This window comes from Carcharodon carcharias, chromosome 5 (genome assembly GCF_017639515.1).
Source record: "Carcharodon carcharias isolate sCarCar2 chromosome 5, sCarCar2.pri, whole genome shotgun sequence".
NCBI lineage: Eukaryota > Metazoa > Chordata > Chondrichthyes > Lamniformes > Lamnidae > Carcharodon > Carcharodon carcharias.
Window position 1 is genome coordinate 199,126,051 of NC_054471.1, and position 20,399 is coordinate 199,146,449.

General features: G+C 40.0%; 1 protein-coding gene across 2 annotated transcripts in view; it reads right to left on the reverse strand.

Annotated features, from left to right (window-relative positions):
• Positions 1 to 17,176: 17,176 nt before the first annotated feature.
• Positions 17,177 to 20,399, reverse strand: part of znf512 (zinc finger protein 512) — a 41,987-nt gene continuing 38,764 nt past the window's right edge. For both annotated transcript variants that reach the window (XM_041188336.1, XM_041188335.1), the window contains 2 exons: positions 18,415 to 18,513; positions 17,177 to 17,570 (listed from right to left, as the gene is read on the reverse strand). In XM_041188336.1, coding sequence (XP_041044270.1) covers positions 17,262 to 17,570; positions 18,415 to 18,513 — 408 coding nt within the window. In that variant the 3' untranslated portion in view covers positions 17,177 to 17,261. The remainder of the gene's footprint in view (positions 17,571 to 18,414; positions 18,514 to 20,399) is intronic.

The window sequence follows — 20,399 nt, forward strand, 5'->3', positions numbered from 1 at the left end:
AAAGGGATTTTTCAGAATACACAGAATATGTTTATTCCAAGAGGAGGGCCCACCATCCAAGGTTAACTGAAAAAGTTAAAGATAGTATCAAACTTAAAGAAAAAGCAAATAATTCTGCAAAGATTGTATATAATATAAAACAGCAAAGAATGACTAAAAGATTAATAAGGAGGGAAAAATTAGAGTACGAGAGAAAACTATCTAGAAATATAAAGACAGATATTAAGAGTTTCTACAGATATTTAACAAAGAAACATGGTTGAGGGAGGGGCAGGATTGGCAGCTCAGCATTCTGGGATATAGAATCTTCAGGCTAGACAGGAGAGGGGGTAAAAGAGGAGGATGCATTGTATTATTAGTTAAGGAGTCAGTTACTGCAGTAAGGAGAGATGATATCTTGGAGGGGGAATCGAATGAAGATTTGTAGGTGGAACTTAGGAATAAAAAAGGGGCAGCCACATTGTTAGGTGTTTATTATAGACCCCCAGATAGTCAGCAGGAAATTGAGGAGCAAATATGTGCACAATTTGCCAAGGTGTGTAAAAACAATAACAATAGGGTAATTATATTAGGTGATTTCAACTTTCCCAACATTAATTGGGATAGACGGTGTTAAGGGCTTCGATGGAGTGGATTTCTTGAAATGTGTACAGGAGAACTTTTTAGGTCAATATGTAGAGGGTCCAACAAGGGACGGAGCATTGCTGGACCTAATTCTGGGGAATGAAGCCGGACAGGTGGCTGAGATGGTGGTGGGGGAGCATTTTAGTGATAGCGACCACAACATGGTATAATTTAAGTTTGTTATGGACCAAGAAATAGACAAGTTGCAAAAAAATGTTTTGGATTGGGGGAGAGTGGATTTTAGTAAAATAAGGCAGGATCTGGCCAAGGTAGACTGGGAACAGCTACTTGTGGGGGAATCTACAGAGGAACAGTGGGGGGCGTTCAATAAGGAAATGGGGAGGGTACAGGCTCAACATGTTCCCTCTAGGGTGATAGGAAAGAGTAACAAGCCCAGAGAACCATGGATGACCAGAGATATTCAGGAAACGATGAGAAGGAAAAGTGAGGCTTTTAGCAGGTACAAGGGAAACAAATCAGCGGAGGCATTAGTGGAGTACAGAAAGTGCAGGGTGGAGCTTAAGAAAGCAATTAGGAGATATGAGGGGATATGCAAAAGCTCTGGCTGGTAAAAGTAGGGGAAATCCCAAGATATTCTATAAGTATATCAATGGGAAGAGGATAACCAAGGAAAGAGTAGGGCCCATTAGGGACCAAGGGGGCAATGTATGGGGGGAGCCAAAGGACATCAACAGTGTTGAATGAATACTTCACATCCGTCTTCACCCAAGAGGATGAGGATGAAGGTATCGAACTCAGGGAGAGAGACTGCGAGGTTCTTGAGCAAATTGATATCGGGAGTGACAAGGTATTGGAGGTGTTGGTAGGCTCAAAAGTGGACAAATCTCCAGGTCTGGATGATTTGTGTCCCAGAATGCTGAGGGAGGCAAGGGAAGAGATCGCAGGGGCTCTGACCCAAATTTTTAATTCCTCTCTGGCCACGGGGGAGGTGCCAGAGGACTGGAGAACAGCTAATGTGGTTCCGCTATTTAAGAGGGGTTGTAGAGATAAGCCAGGGAACTACAGGCCAGTGAGTCTCACGTCAGTGGTAGGGAAACTATTGGAGAAAATTCTGAAAGAGATAATCTATCTCTAATTGGAGAGGCAAGGTTTGATCAGACATAGTCAGCATGGCTTTGTCAGAGGAAGGTCATGCCTAATAAATTTGATTGAATTTTTTGAAGAGATGACCAGGTGTGTAGATGAGGGTAGTGCAGTTGATGTAGTTTATACGAACTTCAGCAAAGCCTTTGACAAGGTCCCACATGGGAGACATATAAAGAAGACAAATGCACATGGGATACAGGGTAATTTGATAAGGTGGATTCAAAATTGGCTTAGTTGTAGGAGACAGAGGGTGATGACAGAAGGATGCTTTAGTGACTGGAAGCCAGTGTCCAGTGGCGTACCACAGGGATCTGTGCTGGGTCCCCCTATTATTTGTCATCTATAAAAACGACATAGATGACTATGTTGGGGCGGGGTGGTGTGGGGGGGGGGGGGGGGGGGGGGGGGGCGGGGGTGGGGGATTAGTAAGATTGCAGATGACACAAAGATTGGTCAAGTGGTTAACAGTGAGGTTGAGTGTCTTGGGCTACAGGAAGATATAGACCAGATGGTCAAATGGGCAGATAAGTGGCAGACGGAATTTAGCCCTGAAAAGTGTGAGGTGATACACTTTTGAAGGAGTAATTTGACAAGGAAGTATTCAATGAACGGCATGACACTAGGAAATTATGAGGAACAAAGGGACATTGGCGTGTATGTCCATAGATCTCTGAAGGTGGAGGGGCATGTTAGTGGGGTGGTGAAAAAGGCATATGGGACACTTGTCTTTATCATTCGAGGCATAGATTACAAAAGTAGGGAGGTCATGTTGGAGTTGTACAGAACCTTGGTGAGGCCACAGCTGGAGTACTGTGTGCAGTTCTGGTCGCCACATGATAGGAAGGATGTGATTGCATCGGAGGTGGTGCAGAGGAGATTCACCAGGATGTTGCCTGGAATGAAACATTTAAGTTATGAAGAGAGGTTGGATAGACTTGGGTTGTTTTCGTTGGAGCAGAGAAGACTGAGGGGCGACCTGATCGAGGTGTACAAGATTATGAGGAGCATGGACAGGGTGGATAGGGAGCAGCTGTTTCCCTTATTTGAAGGGTCAGTCACAAGGGGGCATAAGTTCAAGGTGAGGGGCAGGAGGTTTAGGGGGGATGTGAGGAAAAACCTTTTTACCCAGAGGGTGGTGACGGTCTGGAATGCGCTGTCTGGGAGGGTGGTGGGGGCGGGTTGCCTCACATCCTTTAAAAAGTACCTGGATGAGCACTTGGCACGTCATAACATTCAAGGCTATGGGCCAAGTGCTGGTAAATGGGATTAGGTAGGTAGGTCAGGTGTTTATCACGTGTCGGTGCAGACTCGATGGGCCGAAGGGCTGCTTTGGCAGTGTGATTCTGTGAAAAGAGTTAACAAAGTGGGGGTTGTCCTATAGAACATGAATCTGGGTACTTAGTAATGGAAAATAAGGAGATGACAGATGAATTGAGCAGATATTTTTCATCGGCCTTTGCTATAAAGGATACAAGTGATAACCTAGAAATAGCTGTAAATCAGGAAATGGAAGGCAGTGAAGAACTCAGGAGAATAACAATCACTAGGGAAATGGTGCTGAGCAAATTGTTGAAGCTGCAAGCTGACAAGTCTCCAGGTCCTGATGGACTTCATCCTATGATCTTAAAAGTAGCAGCTAGCAAAATAGTTGTTGTATTGGTTCTAATTTTCCAAAATTCCCTAGGTTTGGGGAAGGTTCCATTAGGGTGGAAAATAGCCAATACAACTTCTTGATTCAAAAAGGGAGACAAAAAGCAGGAACCCATAGGCCAGTTAGCTTAACATCTGTCATAGGAAAAATGTTAGAAGCTATTATTTAAGATGTTATAACAGGGCACTTAGATAAATTCAACGTAATCAGGCAGAGTCAACATGGTTCTGTGAAAGGGAAATCATGTTTAACTAATGTATTGGAGTTCTTTGAAGAAGTAACATGTGCTGTGAAGAAAGGGGAACTGTTAGATGTACTGTACTTAGATTCCCAAAAGGCATTTGATAGGTGCCACATCAAAATGTTATTGCGGACAATAAAAGCTCATGGTATAGGGATAATGTATAGGCATGGATAGAAGATTGGCCAGCTAACAGGAAACAGTAGGCATAAATGGGTCTGTTTCTGGTTGGCAGGATGTGACGAGTGGTGTGCCACAGGGATCAGTGCTGGGGCCTCAACTTTTTGCAATTTATATGAATGACTTGGAAGGAGAAATCAAAGGTATAGTTGCTAAATTTGCTGATCGGACAAAGGTAGGTAGGATAGTAAGTTGTGAAGAGCACATAAGGAGGCTACAAAGGGAAAAAGGTTAAATGAGTGGACTATAATGTGGGAAAATGTGAAATTATCCATTTTGGCAGGAAGATTTATTTAAAAAAGCATATTATCTAAATGGTGTGAGATTGCAGAGCTCAGAGATGCAGAGGGATCTGGGTGCCCTAGTGCATGAATCGCAAAAGGCTAGTATGCAGCTTAAGCAAGTAATTAGGAAAGCTAATAGAATGCAAAAGTAGAGATTATGCTTCAGTTATACAGAGCATTCATTGGTGAGACGACATCTGGAGTGCTGAGTACAGTGTTGGTCACCTTATCTAAGGAAGTATATAAATGTGTTGGAAGCAGTTCAGAGAAGGTTTACTAGGCTAATACCTGGAATGGGTGGGTTGTCTTATGAGGAAAGGTTGCACAGTCTAAACTTGGATCCGCTGGCGTTTAGAAGAGTAAGAGACGGCTTGATTGAAATATAAAAGCTCCTGAGGGGTCTTGACAGGATGGATGTGGAGAGGGTGTTTCCTCTCCATGGGAGATTCTAAAGCTAGGGGTCACTGTTTAAAAAAAGGGGTCACACATTTAATACTGAGATGAGGAGAATGTTTTTCTCTGAGGGTAGTGAGTCTTTGGAACTCTCTTCCTCAAAAGGTGGTGGAAGCAGAGCCTTTGAGTATTTTAAGGCAGAAGTAGATAGATTCTTGACAAGCAAGGGGGTGAAAGATTATTGGGGGTAAGTGGGAGTGTGGAGTCAAGGTTAAAATCAGATCAGCCATGATCTTAATGAATGGCAGGGCAGGCTTGAGGGGGCCTTTGGCTTCTAACTTGCATGTTCAATTTGAAACTCAATAAACTGGAAGAGTTTAAATCTTAACATTTGACTGAGACTGGGAGCGATGTTCACTAAGCTGTCACCTTGAATCTGCCACTTGTTTTCAAGTATTTCAATTAAGATTAAATGAATTTCAATATTGATGTAAGCATTTTACTTAAATAACAAAGTTACTATTTATTTTGGAAATCAAAACCGAACAATTTTTAAACTTCCGTTAGTGAGGATTAACGTTGTTTCTGCCTTGTTGTAGAACATTTGTTTTAGGATGGTAATGTGTTACATTCAATGGTTCCGATTTAGTGCCAATGACTGCAGGAGTCCACATACATAGTCAAAGACAGATAGTAATTTAGGAGCCCTTACTTCAGTTGAACTACAGGCAAATTCTACTGACTTATGTTTCTACTCTCCTTGACTGCACTCTGATCATTTTTTTTATGACCCAGTGCTGAAAATTAGCCAATAAGTATTCAAGTTATCTCGATATATTTATATTCCCAATATAGCAAGCCGACTTTCAACTGATGGTCTGAATTTGGAACTTTGCTTGTGTCGATGAGTTGACAAAGGCATCATCACCACCCTGTAACTGCAGTTGGAAGTATGGGTAGCTTTGGTGAATCTAGCATAGACAGCCTTGGTAGATAATAACATTTATTCCAAAATCCAACCAGCACTTATCAGTAGAAGGTGCACGTGCATTAAAATTAACTAAGCCAAAGTTTGCACACTCCAGGAATCTATGATTACATAGATTTTTACAGAACAGATTCAGGCCTTTTGGCCAATCTGTCTATGTTCCAGACTTGCCTCCTCCCATCCTACTTCATCTAACCCTGTCAACACATCCCATTCCTTTTCCCCTCGTGTGCTTATTTAGCTTTCCAAGGCATCTATGCTATTCACATGATAACCAAATGATAAAGTGCTGAGAATGTAGAACCTGATAAGTAAATGTTCCTCCCAAATTCCTTGTTGGATTTATTAGTGGCTCTCTTATGTTTATGGCCCCTAATTTTGGACTTCTCCACTAGTGGAAACATCTCTAGTTCTACACTTTTAGAACCTTTATAATTTGTAATAACTCCATCAGGTGACTCCTCAGCTATCTCTTGCCCAGAGGAAAGGACCCTCTCAGTTCTAGTGTCATCCTCTTTTTTTTTGCACTATCTACAGTAATTCCAAACTTTTTTTGTAACACCAGAACGGAATAATACTCCATGTGTGATTCAACCAAGGTTCTGCACCTGTTTAACATAACTTCAATGCTTTTGAATTGTCCTCTTGAAAATCAGCTCCAGTGCTTTACACTTTTTATGGTTTTGCTGTGTCGTTACTTTTATTGATCTGTGAATCTGTACACCTAGAACCTTTTGCAACTCGACCACATTTAGACTCCATGGGTTGAATTTTTGCCGTGGAGACAGAATTTTCCCTCTGTCATGATCTCACCTCCATCCCAGCAGTGCCCGCCAGTGGAATTTTCATCCAGCAGAGATGGTAGCTTCGCCAGCCACCTTCCACAGCAAGCCCAAGGCAGAGATGGAGGTCAACTGACACAGAGGCGGCCAGGGTGAAAAGCGCATGTCCATTCACAAAGACATCCATTCAGTCCTGAAGATCAGTGTGAAGCTCTGCAAACCCTTACCCCCTCAAGGCCCCCACCCAATCCACTCACCCAGTATCCACTATAAACAGAACTGATGAGCCCCATAATAAAATGTGGAAGTCTTTGAAAAGCTGTGCAAATAAACCCTGCCCAGCAGAATCCATTAGTGATTTAAAAGCCAGCCAAGACATCAAACTGACATCCACCTGAACAACTGAGTAGACAAAAACCTGCTGAACAGAATCCATTAGAGTCTTTGAAGACAGCCAAAAGCTCAGACATCTGTCAACATTTTGAAACAGACAAACAGATGGCTGAGCTGAACTTCAAGGAAAAAAAAATGAAAGCAGTGGGGTCATTTCACACAACCAACTCTGGATTTCAAATTGGGCTAGCCTTTCAATATTGTACATTGCAGAATAACACATGGTCCTAATGTATCTGAATACATTTCCACTTTTACAATGCTGTCCTTTCTTTTGACAATTTGCCAGTTGTTGGAACAAACAATCTGGCAGTCACAATGATCACTTATCTTTCCCATGCACAGCAGTGTCATCACTCACTTTAGTTAAAACAGATACAACTTAGGCTACAGCTTTTCATAACTGCAAGCAAAGTAGGCAACACCTTTTCTACTGACTTTTAAGTTGGTTCCTACCTCCAAAACATAGTTCATGACACCTTCCTGCTGGAGTGATTTAAGTAGTCTACCAAAGCCTGCCTTTGTCAATATTGTAGAAGTTCCAAAATGCCACAGCCACAATGGTGCCGACAATGTCAAGATAGCAGCCCGTTGTCTCCCACCCTTCACCTTTCCCCTTCCTGATGAAAATTGCCAGCAATTGCTAGAAAGTGGGGGTGGGAATCCCAGCTCTGGATCCTGGCCATTTTTAAAGCTCTTCCAACATACTTCGGCCCTGCATTGGGACAGGAAAATATTCTGTCTTATCATATCAAAACGCACTGAAGAGATGTTACACTCTCCAACCCCGCAACGACCACATGAAACTCAGGCTTCCTTTTAACCGGTTTTATTCAAGCATTTGCAAGGGAGCTGCATTCATTCCTAAGAATGAAGGCACACTCCCTGATTGATTACATTTCACTACTTTTGTACCTTTCATCATAACACATTTGAGTACATTTGAATACATCTGACACACCAGCTCCATACTATCTCTATCTTACTGAGTACATAAACATGTGATTTTGCTAACCAATTATTCTAAAGGATGAATACATAATTATACTATCCAATCAGGGTTAAGGCATGTATACATGAACCTTGATTCTTGCAACTTAAGACTGTTGTGTTTCATCAAAGCCCCCCCTTTGTCCATCTTCCCATATCTAAGCTAAAACCATCAGCCCCTTCCCTATCTGAGAGGGGAATACACTTAATCTTATTTTTGTCATACTTTTGTCTCCAGTCTGACTCTCAAGGCTGTGTAATGTTCAACTCTTAGTATGTTTAGCAGCCATGTCTGTCTGGAGATTTTAGGGGTTTTCAGTAAATTCTTACTGTATTCTCTTTTAGCATTTTTAATTTCCCCCTAACAGCACCATTTTCCATTTATTCATTCATTCATGGGATGTTGGTGTTGCTGGTTTGGTCGGCATTTATTGCACATCCCAAATTGCTCTCAAGTCCATGCAGTGTAGGTATACCCACAGTGTGTTACAGAGGGAGTTCCAGGATTTTGACCTAGCGACAGTGAAGGGACAGCAATATATTTCCAAGTCAGAATGGTGAGTGTCTTGGAGGGTAACTTCCAAGTGGTGTTCCCATGTGTCTCCTGCCCTTGTAGATGGGAGTGATCATGGGTTTGTAAGGTAATGTATAAGGAGGTTTGGTGAGTTTACGCAGTGCATCTTGTAAATGGAACATACTGCTGCCATTTTACATCAGTGGTGGAGGGACTGCATGTGGATGGGGTGCCAATTAAGTGGGCTGCTTTGTCCTGGATGGTGTTAAGCTTCTGGAGTGCTGTTGGAGCTGCATTCACCCAGGCAAGTGGAAAGTATCCCATCACACTCCTGATTTGTGCCTTGTAGATGGTGGACAGGCTTAGGGGAGTCAGGAGGTGAGTTATAAGTTAGTCACAGTATTTATATGGCTCATCCAGTTCAGTTTCTGGTCAATGGTAACCCCCTGGATCTTGATTGTGGGGGATCCCATTGAATGTCATGGGGCGATGGTTAAATTCTCTCTTGTTGGAGATACTCATTGCCTGGCATAAATGTTACTTGCCACTTGTCAGCCCAAGCCTGGACATTGTCCAGGTCTTGCTGCAATTGGACATGGTCTGCATTTACCTACATTGAAATTAATTTGCCATTTACTCACCCATTTTGCAATTTTGCTACCAGCTTGTATTATGCTGCAGTCTTCTTCAGTATTTATATACTCTGTTCTAGCCCTCTAAGAAGGATTGAATGGACCCAAATCAAATATTCCACATTCCCTTTAACTTACTTATAACCAACAGCTGTGACTTCTGTTTGGGAGAAAAGCTGCAGTTGTGTGCAGTTTTGTCCAGTGACCAACCTTCACTAAATTTGCAATGATAGTTCCCTGAAATTATATTGGCCCAGTACTTACTGAAAAAATAATAGAGTTCATACCAATGGTTAGCTTTTTCGCTGGAGTTTTATGACACCGGAGGAAACTGTTGTCTGTCATTATAAAACGCCAGCAATTTATGGTGAGGAAGTGATAATGCTGTCAGTTTTTCACTATTGCACCATTAGCCTCACAAAAAAGCTCATCATCAAAATCCCCATGGGTTAAGAAACTGTTGGATTTGCATTATGAATATAAATTAAACTACTGGAAAAGGTTAGGGCTTTTTTTTTGCATTACAAGGACCCTTTTAGTGATGAAATTTATGTTCCTGCGATGTCATTGCTTTGAAACCCAGAAAGAGCAAGTGCAACTGTGAAACCTCACCTCAGCAGGTGTAAATAATTCCTAGAGACGTTTGAAAAGAAAATGAAAGGTTTTTCTTTCTCTCTTAATCCAATTTTTCTTCCCATGTGTGTCTAATTTGACATGAATTCACCTAATTTCCTTCTTCACTACTCGCTATTTTGTTCTCTATCCTTAAGTTTAGTTGGTTAAGGAAACACTGTCGGTCATGTCATTCACCAAGGTCCCAGAGGTCCTGTTGCTCTTGCAGCAACGTAAATCAGCTCACATTTCCAGCAGCTGCGGTGCAAAAATAACTAGAGCACAAGGGAAAGAGAGGAAAAAATAAAGATCCAATCATAGTACTCAGGTGCCCCACTCCGGCAAATTCAAGACCAATAACTGCAAAATACAGCAAGAGCTGGACAACATTCAGGCTTGGGTTGATATGTGGCAAGTAACATTCACACCACACAACAGCCAAGCAATGACCTTCTCCAACAAGAGAACACCTATCCATCTCCCCATAACATTCAGTGGCAATTAACATTGCTGAGTCCCCACCAAAATCCTGGGGATCACCATTGATCAGAACCAGCCACACAAATATTGTGGCTACAAGAGCAGAGCAGAGGCTCGGGATTCTGCAGACAATAGCTCTCCGACTCCCGAAAACTTGTCGGGTCCCTACAGTGACAGCGCTGCAGTGGACAGAAAAAGAAAGTTCAAGAATTTGTGGGAGACAAAGTCCGGGAACTGGGTGCCCAGGTTGTGCGTGAAAGCCACCAGCTGACAAACGCAAAAGAGCCAGACATCAGAGAATAAAATATCAGGAGTGTGATGGAATACTCCCCACTTGCCTGGATGTGTGCAGCTCTCACAACACTCAAGAAGCTGGACACCATCCAAAACAAAGCAGCCCCCTTGATTTGCACCCCATCCATCACCTTAAACATTCAACCCCTCACCATCGGCACCTAGTGGCAGCAGTGTGTATCACTTACAATGTTCACTGCAACTCATCATGGCTCCTTTGACAGTACCTTTCAAACCCACAACCTCTACCACAGAAGAACAAGGACACCAGATGCATGGGAACCGCACCACTCCAAAGCACCCACCATTCTGATTGGGAACTTTATCACTGTTCCTACATTATGGCTGGGTCAAAATATTGGAAATCCATCCCCAACAACGCCATGGATGTATCTACACCCTGAAATGCAGCAATTAAAAAAGACAGCTCACCACCACCTTCTCAAGGGCAACTAGTGTGGATAATAAATGCTAACCTCGTCAGCGACACCTACATCTCACAAATGAATACAAAAAAAAAATCAGATCTTCTAGCTGCTGCCAACCACAGTTTCCCCAATATATACCCAGCTTCTTAGCCGTTTTATGCTTGGTGACAGGGGTGTTAGGTGCTGCTCTTTATCTGCCCATCTTTTTCCTTTGTTAGTGTTCCAGAGGTATCAGTTTAAACAGGCCTGAATTGCCAAATTTGTGGAGGAGTTTTTAAATACGGAAAACCAGAGCGAGGTTTCAAAGGCATTTGTGGTCTATTGGAGACACCAGGATTCTGTCTGCATGCAGGTTTGCTGTAGGAAAAAGGTCCTTCTACACCAGGCAAATCATTTACCTCCTTATTGTCAGTATTGTGAAATCCAGCCAGCACAACATAGAGAATGAATTCTAAAGCACCAGTAGCCAAGGGTATTAGAGAACCAGTTTTTTCCCCTTAAAAATGATAACTGATATGGAAGAACTTTTCTCATTGGTTCTGGTTCAGATATTTGATGATCATTTATGTGCTAATGAAAATGTCAATTGCATCTGTACGAACATTAACAATTGTGTAAAGTCTGACAAGGTACTGCATTATACTTCTCACCATTAATTACTTAGTGGCTAAGTAAAACTTGCAAAACAACATAAAGGTTAACTGGTATAATCAGACAAAGGAGAATTATTTTTCTCGAGAACTGTAGACTTGCAGTAAATGTATGCACAAAATAAAAAGAGATACATAGTCATAACAATACTTTTTTTTATTAACAGTCAATCCAACAGCTACGTTTCAAGCACATTAATACCCAACAATACTTTGGATGATGGCCACATTTAAAGTGGTAAGTTCACTGCATCCAACACACAGGTGCGTTTACAATGAATCCTGTATCAAGAGATCACAGTAGAACTGAACCAAACCAATTATTCAAGCCAAGGGCTGCTTCAGGTATATCTGTTGATGTCAAACTTTAAATGCTAAATTTGATGCCCTGAGTGTGGTTAAGAATAGTGACCATAAGGAGTGTTACTCTAATCAAGGTACAACTACTCCTTTGCAAATCTGTTTGTGCAACTGCCCTTGAGGATATCAACAGGCAATACTACATCCCAGATCAAATAATTTATAACAGATAAAAACTGGATGCTTAAAAACAAGTAATTGTTTAAGTCAAAAGGTGGCAAGTAGGACAGGTTGCACAATGAAACCTGTGGGGTTGGGACACACCACACCTCCCTGAACAAATGTAGAGACAAACATTTCAGGAACAGATTAGGCTGAACCTATTTTGAATGATCTCAATAAAGGAGAGAAAGCAAGGTAACGTTTCCATGATATTAGACATTCAAAACACTGGTCCATAAATGTTGCATTTCTTACCGAATTTTAGAATTCAAAAGATTGACAAGAACAGTAACATAATCATTACTTCCTAGATGCTATGAACAAATATTGTATTCTTAGACTGTGCACCAATTGCAAAAGTAACAAATCATACCAAATAAGGTCTGTTACAAAAGTTTAATTTATCTCATCGACTTTATATGGGTGCCATATGGTATGGTACTGCTGTTTAACAAATAAGTAACTGAACTAGGCTTAGCAAGTTGAGCAAAAAAATCTGGAACAAATATTTAAAGAAGTTCAAAATGTGATAATCCCCAGCCAAGCAAATACAATGGTGCATGGCTGTTTGGGGAGGAGGACATTATTTTTTTTGCATCGAACCAGAAACAAGAAAGAAACAATGTCACAATAGTTTTGTAGGGTAAAATCTAGGTGAACAAAGTTCTCAAAGCTTCATGTTAGTCCTACATGTTTATTTCATTCACTACTGTAATTCAGAGGATATAAACAGTATCATTTATCAGATGTAAATAAACATTTAAACAAATGTGTGTACAAATGTGTGCATTGACATACAATAGTTGATCTTTGTATTTGCCTTTTCTGCACCAATTTAAATACTTCTTTGCATACATAAAATACAAGTTTCTGTTATAAAAAAACAGAATCACTAAGTATATCAAAATGGAGTAATCTCTTAATGAGCTGCATAAACACAGATCTGGGCAACTACACCTTTCTCTACTGTCCCCTGAAGAGAGTTGAACACAAATAGAGAGTATACCTAACAAGATATTTGTACATACCCATCACTGCGGTATAATACATTTCTTTAACTTGGTATCTTGGCCCATTCTCCCAGAACAAGCCCTAAAAAAACATATTTCTCAATTATGGGAGACATCTGAAGTTCAGGGATTGGAGGTGAAGAATTTTATACATGTGAAATAAATGAAGATTTAAAAAATGCTGGAAAATGCACAGGTCAGGTAGCATGTTAAAAAAAATAGATTTCACATATAGACCCTTGTGGTAAAGAGTCCTTATTCAAAACAGTAACATTAATTTTCACACACTGATCGACTTGTTCCAAACTTCCAGCACTTTATGTCACATTCCCAATATTTACAACGTTTCTTCTTTATCTGCTTATTTCATAGTAAAACAATAAAACCCTAAAATTCACTACAGGAAACATAGTAAACACATAATGAATGAACACTTAACATGTTAACCTGTAATTGCTTCCTCTGCTATTTTGACCTATTTACAAATGAATGAGTTAATGTCACTGTTGAAACAGTGAAGATATGAATTTTCAATGAGTGCATTAAGTGCTGAATTTCCACTGAGTAATTCCAGTACCTTAGAATTTTCTGCCATTTAATTTCTCAGATGGTTTATTGTATGGGAAGAGTTCTCAACTCAAGAGTAAACACTTGACATTGTTTGTGATTAAACTACAAATTTAGCTCAAATCAATTTATTTACTTGTTGTATTCATCACTGTTAATGAGTTGCAATGAGGCTTGATAAAACATATTGCTCATTGCCTAAACTGACTTGTGGAGTTAGTTGACTGCAATTTAAGAAATTCAACACTAAAAATATTGCATCTGAGAATGGGCACGAATTGCCATCTGTAACTATGTAGGCTATTCACCAGAGAGAAAGTTTGAGAAGGGAAAATAAGCAAATACTTGAGACAAGTGTATAAACATAATGGAAAAATAGAATTTAAGGACAGAGAAAAAAATTCAGTTTTCTTAGATTAGTCCTGCCTGCTGGTCAAACTTTCATTGTCTCACATTCAGTACTGCCTTTAACTGCCTTCCTGCTTCCTCCCTCCTCTACTCGCCAAACTATCAAAAGCCGTATCAAAGGTCTTTGAACTTCATTTTGAAGCAAACTCATTCACATTTCGTTGCTACGACCAAGATTTTAATTGTTGAGCGTATACGCAGAAGTGAACCCAGTTCCACCGAGCATGAGATGATCTTTGTGAAAAGGCAGAAAATATTGAGTGGCCAAAGTAGTGTAACTGGATTACACTGGAATGAATCCTGGGCCAGGAGGTTAACATTTTCATACAAAGAACATATGGGCAAGTGCGCACATATACTCATATTATAACCAGGTTTTCTGCCAATTGAATCTTAAGCTCCTGGAAAGCTGTGCGCACTGAAAAGTACATTTTCACAATCACTATTGCATTTCCCTGTGTCTTATACAAGAGATGGTCAGAAACAATATTACTAAAACGTAACGTGAGAATGTAAAATTTCTTTTGTGTCCAACAAAAAATGACAAATTAAAGTGGCTATTAAAATTGTATTAGCATTAAATTTATATAAAGGGAAGGTTATATGTAACAACCTTTCTACAAGCAAGGTCTTGGGTTGGAAGATACCGATAGTACCTTAAATGACATTTAAAATGCTTTACTGCATTCTTAATTATTCAAATACAAAAGACAATAATAGATTCAAATAAAACATATTATAGATAAAAAACCTGGTGTTCAAAAAAAACTAAAGTTGGTTGAGCATTTAATATGCCTTTATGATGTAAAAAACACCAATTCATTACTGATTTAATTGTTACTATCACTGCTTCCTCAAAGATAAAGGTAGATTTTGAGAAGTATTGTACTCAAACAATGTACTTGTTAAGGTATCTTACATTTAAAAGTCACATCATGCAGTTCTGTTGAATAATTCGGAAACATCAACTTTTTGGTCTCAAACCATCAATGATTGAAATTACATCAATAAGAAACAGGAACAGGAGTAGATCATACTGATTCTCAAGCCTGCTCCGCCATTAAATACCTCAACTCCACTTTCCCCATATTCCCTTGGTGACCACAAATTTTATCGGTTTCAATCTTGAATATGCTCGACAACTGAGCATAGATCTCTGGGGTACCAAAGGTTCAAAACACTGAGTGGCCAAAATGATCTGTTTTCTGTAACTTTTTTTTGTGGTGTCAGCTATGTAAGTTTAAGATTTATTTATTTTTAAACACTTTGCAGTACTAATAGCACCAAACCCACAACACCACTAGCTTTTTAGCTGGTTTCTGAGTTAATTGATATCTGCTGTGACAGCTTGCAGATACAACAATAGGCCTCACTGCTTCCAGATCAGGAAGGGAAAGAAAAACAGCTCAGACGCTCACTTCTCATCACTCTCTGGTGACACTGACTGGAAAATGAAAATCTGGCAAGGACAGAATTGGATCCAGCTTCCACGTTCCCCTTGGCAGCCCAAAAACCTAAGCTCACAAAGACCGGGCCAACCGAATGAAGTGCTTGAGGGTACCCACAATTCAAGAAATTGTACCCGATTTCCTTCATCTCGCTATTAGCAGTTCAGCCAATAACCGCTTAGGCCCCAAGTTCTGGAATTTCCTCCCCAAATCCTTCCACCTCTCTACATCTCTCTCTTCTCCTTTAAGGTATCAAAACCTACCTCTTTGACAAAGCTTTTGGCCACCTGTCCTAACATCTCTCAAAAGCAAAATACCGCAGATGCCGGAAACCTGAAATAAAGACAGAAAACACTGGAAATACTCAGCATGCCTGGCAGCATCTGTGGAGAGAGAAAAACAGAGTCAACGTTTCAGATCAATGACCTTTTCTCAGAACCACTGTCAACACCACACTAAAACCAAGACAGCTTCGAAAGGACAGCTTTGAAAGGACAGTTTCAAAAGCAGCAGTTGTAGAGGGCAACAGAAAAAAAGAATATAGGCTGACAAGTTTTATTGAGATTGCTTCCTGAGGAAGAAATATACAGCCATGGAGGTTAATACCCAAATATCAAGACTATAAATGACACTAATTTTGGCACAAAGTATGCGCATAACGATTAGCTGTTAAAACTTGATTTTAACAACATTGTTTTGTTTTAATTTACTTGCCTTCACTGACATGAAGATAGACTAAAAGAACTGAGAACGTGATAAACCAAATTATTAAAAATGAATGCTTTTACCATATTGTGATAAATTCCATATTGTAAATAATGAAATCCATCACATGTCAAAGGGCACATTCTTCATGATGTTCAATTAACTGGATGTCACAGTAGGTTCCTCGTGACACAGCTCACACTACTGTCAGTGTTTAGCATTCAGCCCATTAAAAAAGATCTTTACAGGTTTTTTTTAATGGATTGGTCTAAAATTTTACTTATTCTATAAACAGTGAAGCATTACTCAGGAGGTTTGAGGTATTCCTGGAAAATGGAATATACTATATACTGCACCATTGATAATTGCGTATCCTCTTAAGTAATAACTGGATAAAGCAGGTTAAATTAGTGTTTTCAATATAATGCATGTGTACACTGCTTCTAAACCAAGATGCAGAATTATTTTCAGAAATCTACCAGTGCAGTGACTCACCAAAACTACCGACAATTAGAATTGATTTTCATAAGAAAATGTCAAAAGGTCAGATCGATTCTACAAGCAGTCTCACATCCCTGGCCCTGAAGATTTAAGGCATTACAAATCAGCACAACTTAGTAACTAGCCACTGCAATAAGACATTTCTAAAGTTTCAAATGTACCACAAAAAGATGTTTTAATAAATAGAGGTGTTCTTCCTATACCACCCCACATTACAACCCCAGCCCCTCACCTCCCCCTAAATAGGCAGTGTTCAGTCAAACAGACTTCTAACCTGAGTTCTTCCCCTTGCTCAGAGACAGAGTGTAGGATATAGAAAGCAACCGAATCACTGCCAGTACACAGCCCCAAAAGCTTCTAGCCTTGTCTAAGCCAGTGGTGCACAAGAGCAGAACACATTTACCCAGTGAACTTATTTATACTGACAGACTCCAGGTTCCTATTGATATAAAGGTGAAGTCCCCTTCTAAAAGTTAGTACAACATGTTTCCATCATGTGGACATCAAACCCCAACTATTCAGGAAGTTTGAGGTGGAAGTTTTACATTACGCAAAAACACATCTTTACTAAATCTAAGCACACAACCTGGACTCTTCTTTTCTCCCCCTCCCCCCCCCCATCCCAACCCCCCCTTCTCAAACCTGTCCCCAAAAATTGATCTGGTCCAATTCCTTATTCACAACAACAAATGGGGATGAGAGCACAACTTAAAATTAAAAAAAGGTTGTGGATAAAAAGCAAATTATATTTATCTGCAGAACTGTCACTGTGTTTGAATCAATGCCCATATAGCTTGTTTTTTTTTTTGCTGCCAAGGTACATAATCCATTCACTATTCTTCATTGTCCAGAGTTGCTCACTTGTTGGCTTGATCAGTCTTTAACTCAGCTTTTGCACTTGGTCTTTTGAGGTGCCAGGTTTCCATCTTTTCCTGTTCGTCCTGGTCTTCCTCACTATCAGTAAACCTGTACTGATCATGATCTGTTGAAGGCTCACAGACCTTTTTAAGGAAGGATATCTCATTCATCGACAATATTTGAGCATTCTGTTTCTTGCCAACCTTTGTCGATGATTTTTTCTTGGCTGACCTCTTACGTGGTTTTTTGCTCATTTTCACCAAGGGCTTGAATTCTTTAGCTGCTTTAGAAGTGGGAAGAAACCAGTCCTGTCCGTAAAAGCAAATGTCATATTAAACAAGAGAAATAAATCAGTAAAAAGGGGTAAAGTACAGATATGTTAATAAGCATGACTTTATTGGCCATCAATTCTGTATAATTCATGAATTAATGCATCAGTCTTTGGGACACAATCAAAAATGATCAACGTTTTCCATGTGAGAGTTCCACCAATAGAATCCAATTTTTAAAAAAAATTATGTAAAATTACAAATGGCATTCTCTCTTTGTCTTACTTCTGCTGATATTTAAATCATTCTTTGTTTACACAAATTTACAGTCGGGGATAAACTCAAAGGAATTACTTCCTGAACCTAGGAATGTAAATTTGCATTAGCCAAGACATTAAACTCAGCGATGGGTCAGCATGAAACACTGATGTTATTTCACCTGCGTCACACTGTTGAGCTCAGCGACCAGTTCAAGCTTGTATCCGGATAAGTATGAAGCAGCTACTGACAACATCTCAGTTAGCCAGACAAATGGATAGCACTCATATCTTTAACTTATAAACCCTGTTCTATAACAAAGTCTCAAAGCCCTTAATGTTATCTGCAATAAGACACATTTGATTCGGCATGGCACAATGTTAGCAAATGAAAATGGAGATTCACAATGTTCCCATTAATGCCTAAAGCATGACAATGTAGAAATCCACAATTTGAACATAATTATATTATTCAAAGTGCAAGTCTCCGAATTCCTTGGAAGTAAACAAAATTAAAAATGCAAAGCAATTAGCTAATTAGGATTGATATTAAAGAAAATTCTGGTTAGTAAGGTAGAAATTCTGGTTAGTAAGATGTAGGTTACTAAGGTTATTAATGTTTTTACCTCAAAATGTACGTTATTTATATGGTACTTCACTCCGCTCTCGGAGCTGAATTCCTTTTCACACAGCAGACACTTGTACTTTCCAGCCACATATTCCCCCTAGTGGTTTAAGCAAAAACACAAATATCAGCATTTAAAATCAAAGACCAACTTTAGTTGAGATATTGTACGGCTTTTCTTTATGCCTCATGATGAGGGATGTTAGTGCTGAGGGATGGAATCTTGCTGCTTCAATCAGCTACTGCAGCATCAAGTACTCCAGATCAACTAGATGTAGCGCAAAGCATCCTCTACTCTCCCAGCAATCTGCTTCAGTCCCAGCCTCAGAAGATTTTCTCCTATTCCTACACTAACACAGAGAATGAATTGAGGTTGATACTGATAACTTAGAAGGCTTAGCCTGGATGGTAATTAAACCCAGGTCCAACTCATCACACCACCCATAATATGGGGTATGTTTAATGGCAAGCAAAAGAGGCAAGGACATCAACGCATACACTGATTTCCAGAGTGCGATGGTGAATCACTACATCATGATCTTCTCCACACCAGTCAAATGAAACAACAAACTTTCAGTTCTTCAAAGCTTCTCTAGAACGATCTTCTACCTTCTCCCCTCGACATTCAATGGCATTACCATCACTGAAATCCCCGCCATTAACGTCCTGGGGGTTACCATTGACCAGAAACTGAACTAGACCGGCCATATAAATACCGCAGCTACAACAGCAGGTCAGAGGCTGGGAATTCTACAGCGAGTAACTCACCTCCTGTCTCCCCAAAATCTGTCCCTATCATCTACAAAGCATGAGGCAGGAGTATCATGGTATATTCTCCATTTGCCTCCAAGTCACACACCATTCTGATTTGGAACTATATCGCCGTCCCTCCACTGTTGCTGGGTCAAAATCTGGGAACTTCCTTCCTAACAGCACTGTGGGTGTACCTATACCATATAAACCGCAACGGTTCAAGGCAGCAGCTCACCACCAGCTTCTCAAAAGAAATTAGGGATGGACAATAAATGCTGGCCTAGCCAGCAACATCCACTTCGCATGAAAGACTTAAAAAAAAAGTCAAATTCGCCACATCTCATGTACAATCTTTAATGGCTTAACACCTAATCGATCACCTCGCCCATATCATTCATCTCTCAATCTCCTCGGACCTCAAATGTAATGCCCACACCACTTCCTTATTAAAATGCCACGTGCAATCCCCCCTTTAACCCCAACACCTAAATCAAAGAAAGAGTCTGGTTTTCATTTTACACCAAACAAAGCTCAACAAGTCTTAATTCTCTATAAATCATGTCCGTCCAAGCGTGACCAGCAAAAGTGACTATAACACCTCTTTCATAATCTTGGCAAGGTCACAGCTAAAGCTTATTGTTCAAATCGACACCTCTCTCACCTTTTCTCATCCCTTTCTCCCTCCAAGACTTCATTAATACATCAGGATAATTGTCCTATTGAATTTTCCTTTCTTTTGCCCTCAAGCAACAAATATGTCACATTGCATCCTACATATAAATCAGGAATTCTTACCTCCCTCAGTCTTCCCTTCCTCCCATTGTGCTAGGGATTTTGAAACCAAGGACTGATGGCATGTAACCATTATTTTTTTCTGAGCTGTCTGGCATTTTAACCTAGATGGTATCGTTCATCTAGGATGCCCAATAAAAAAATACATATAATTTCATAAAATTTATTATGCCAACTAGGATAGACACCCACAAAAAAAGCATCTTTTGGCTCAAATGCAAGAACTCAAAACAAAACTAACATTGAATTATTGCCCAGGTCCAAGATGGAATTCCTAAACAATTAAGCTATGAAGTACAGGATGTAAGCCAAATAGGATTGGGTTATTTAAAAACTCATCGTAAATGTTCACTTCCAACAGAAAGGAGGAGAGCAGAGGAAATGTTATGTAAAATACACACTTGCTGGCAATTTTTAAGCCATATACTGAAGCATTTCTCC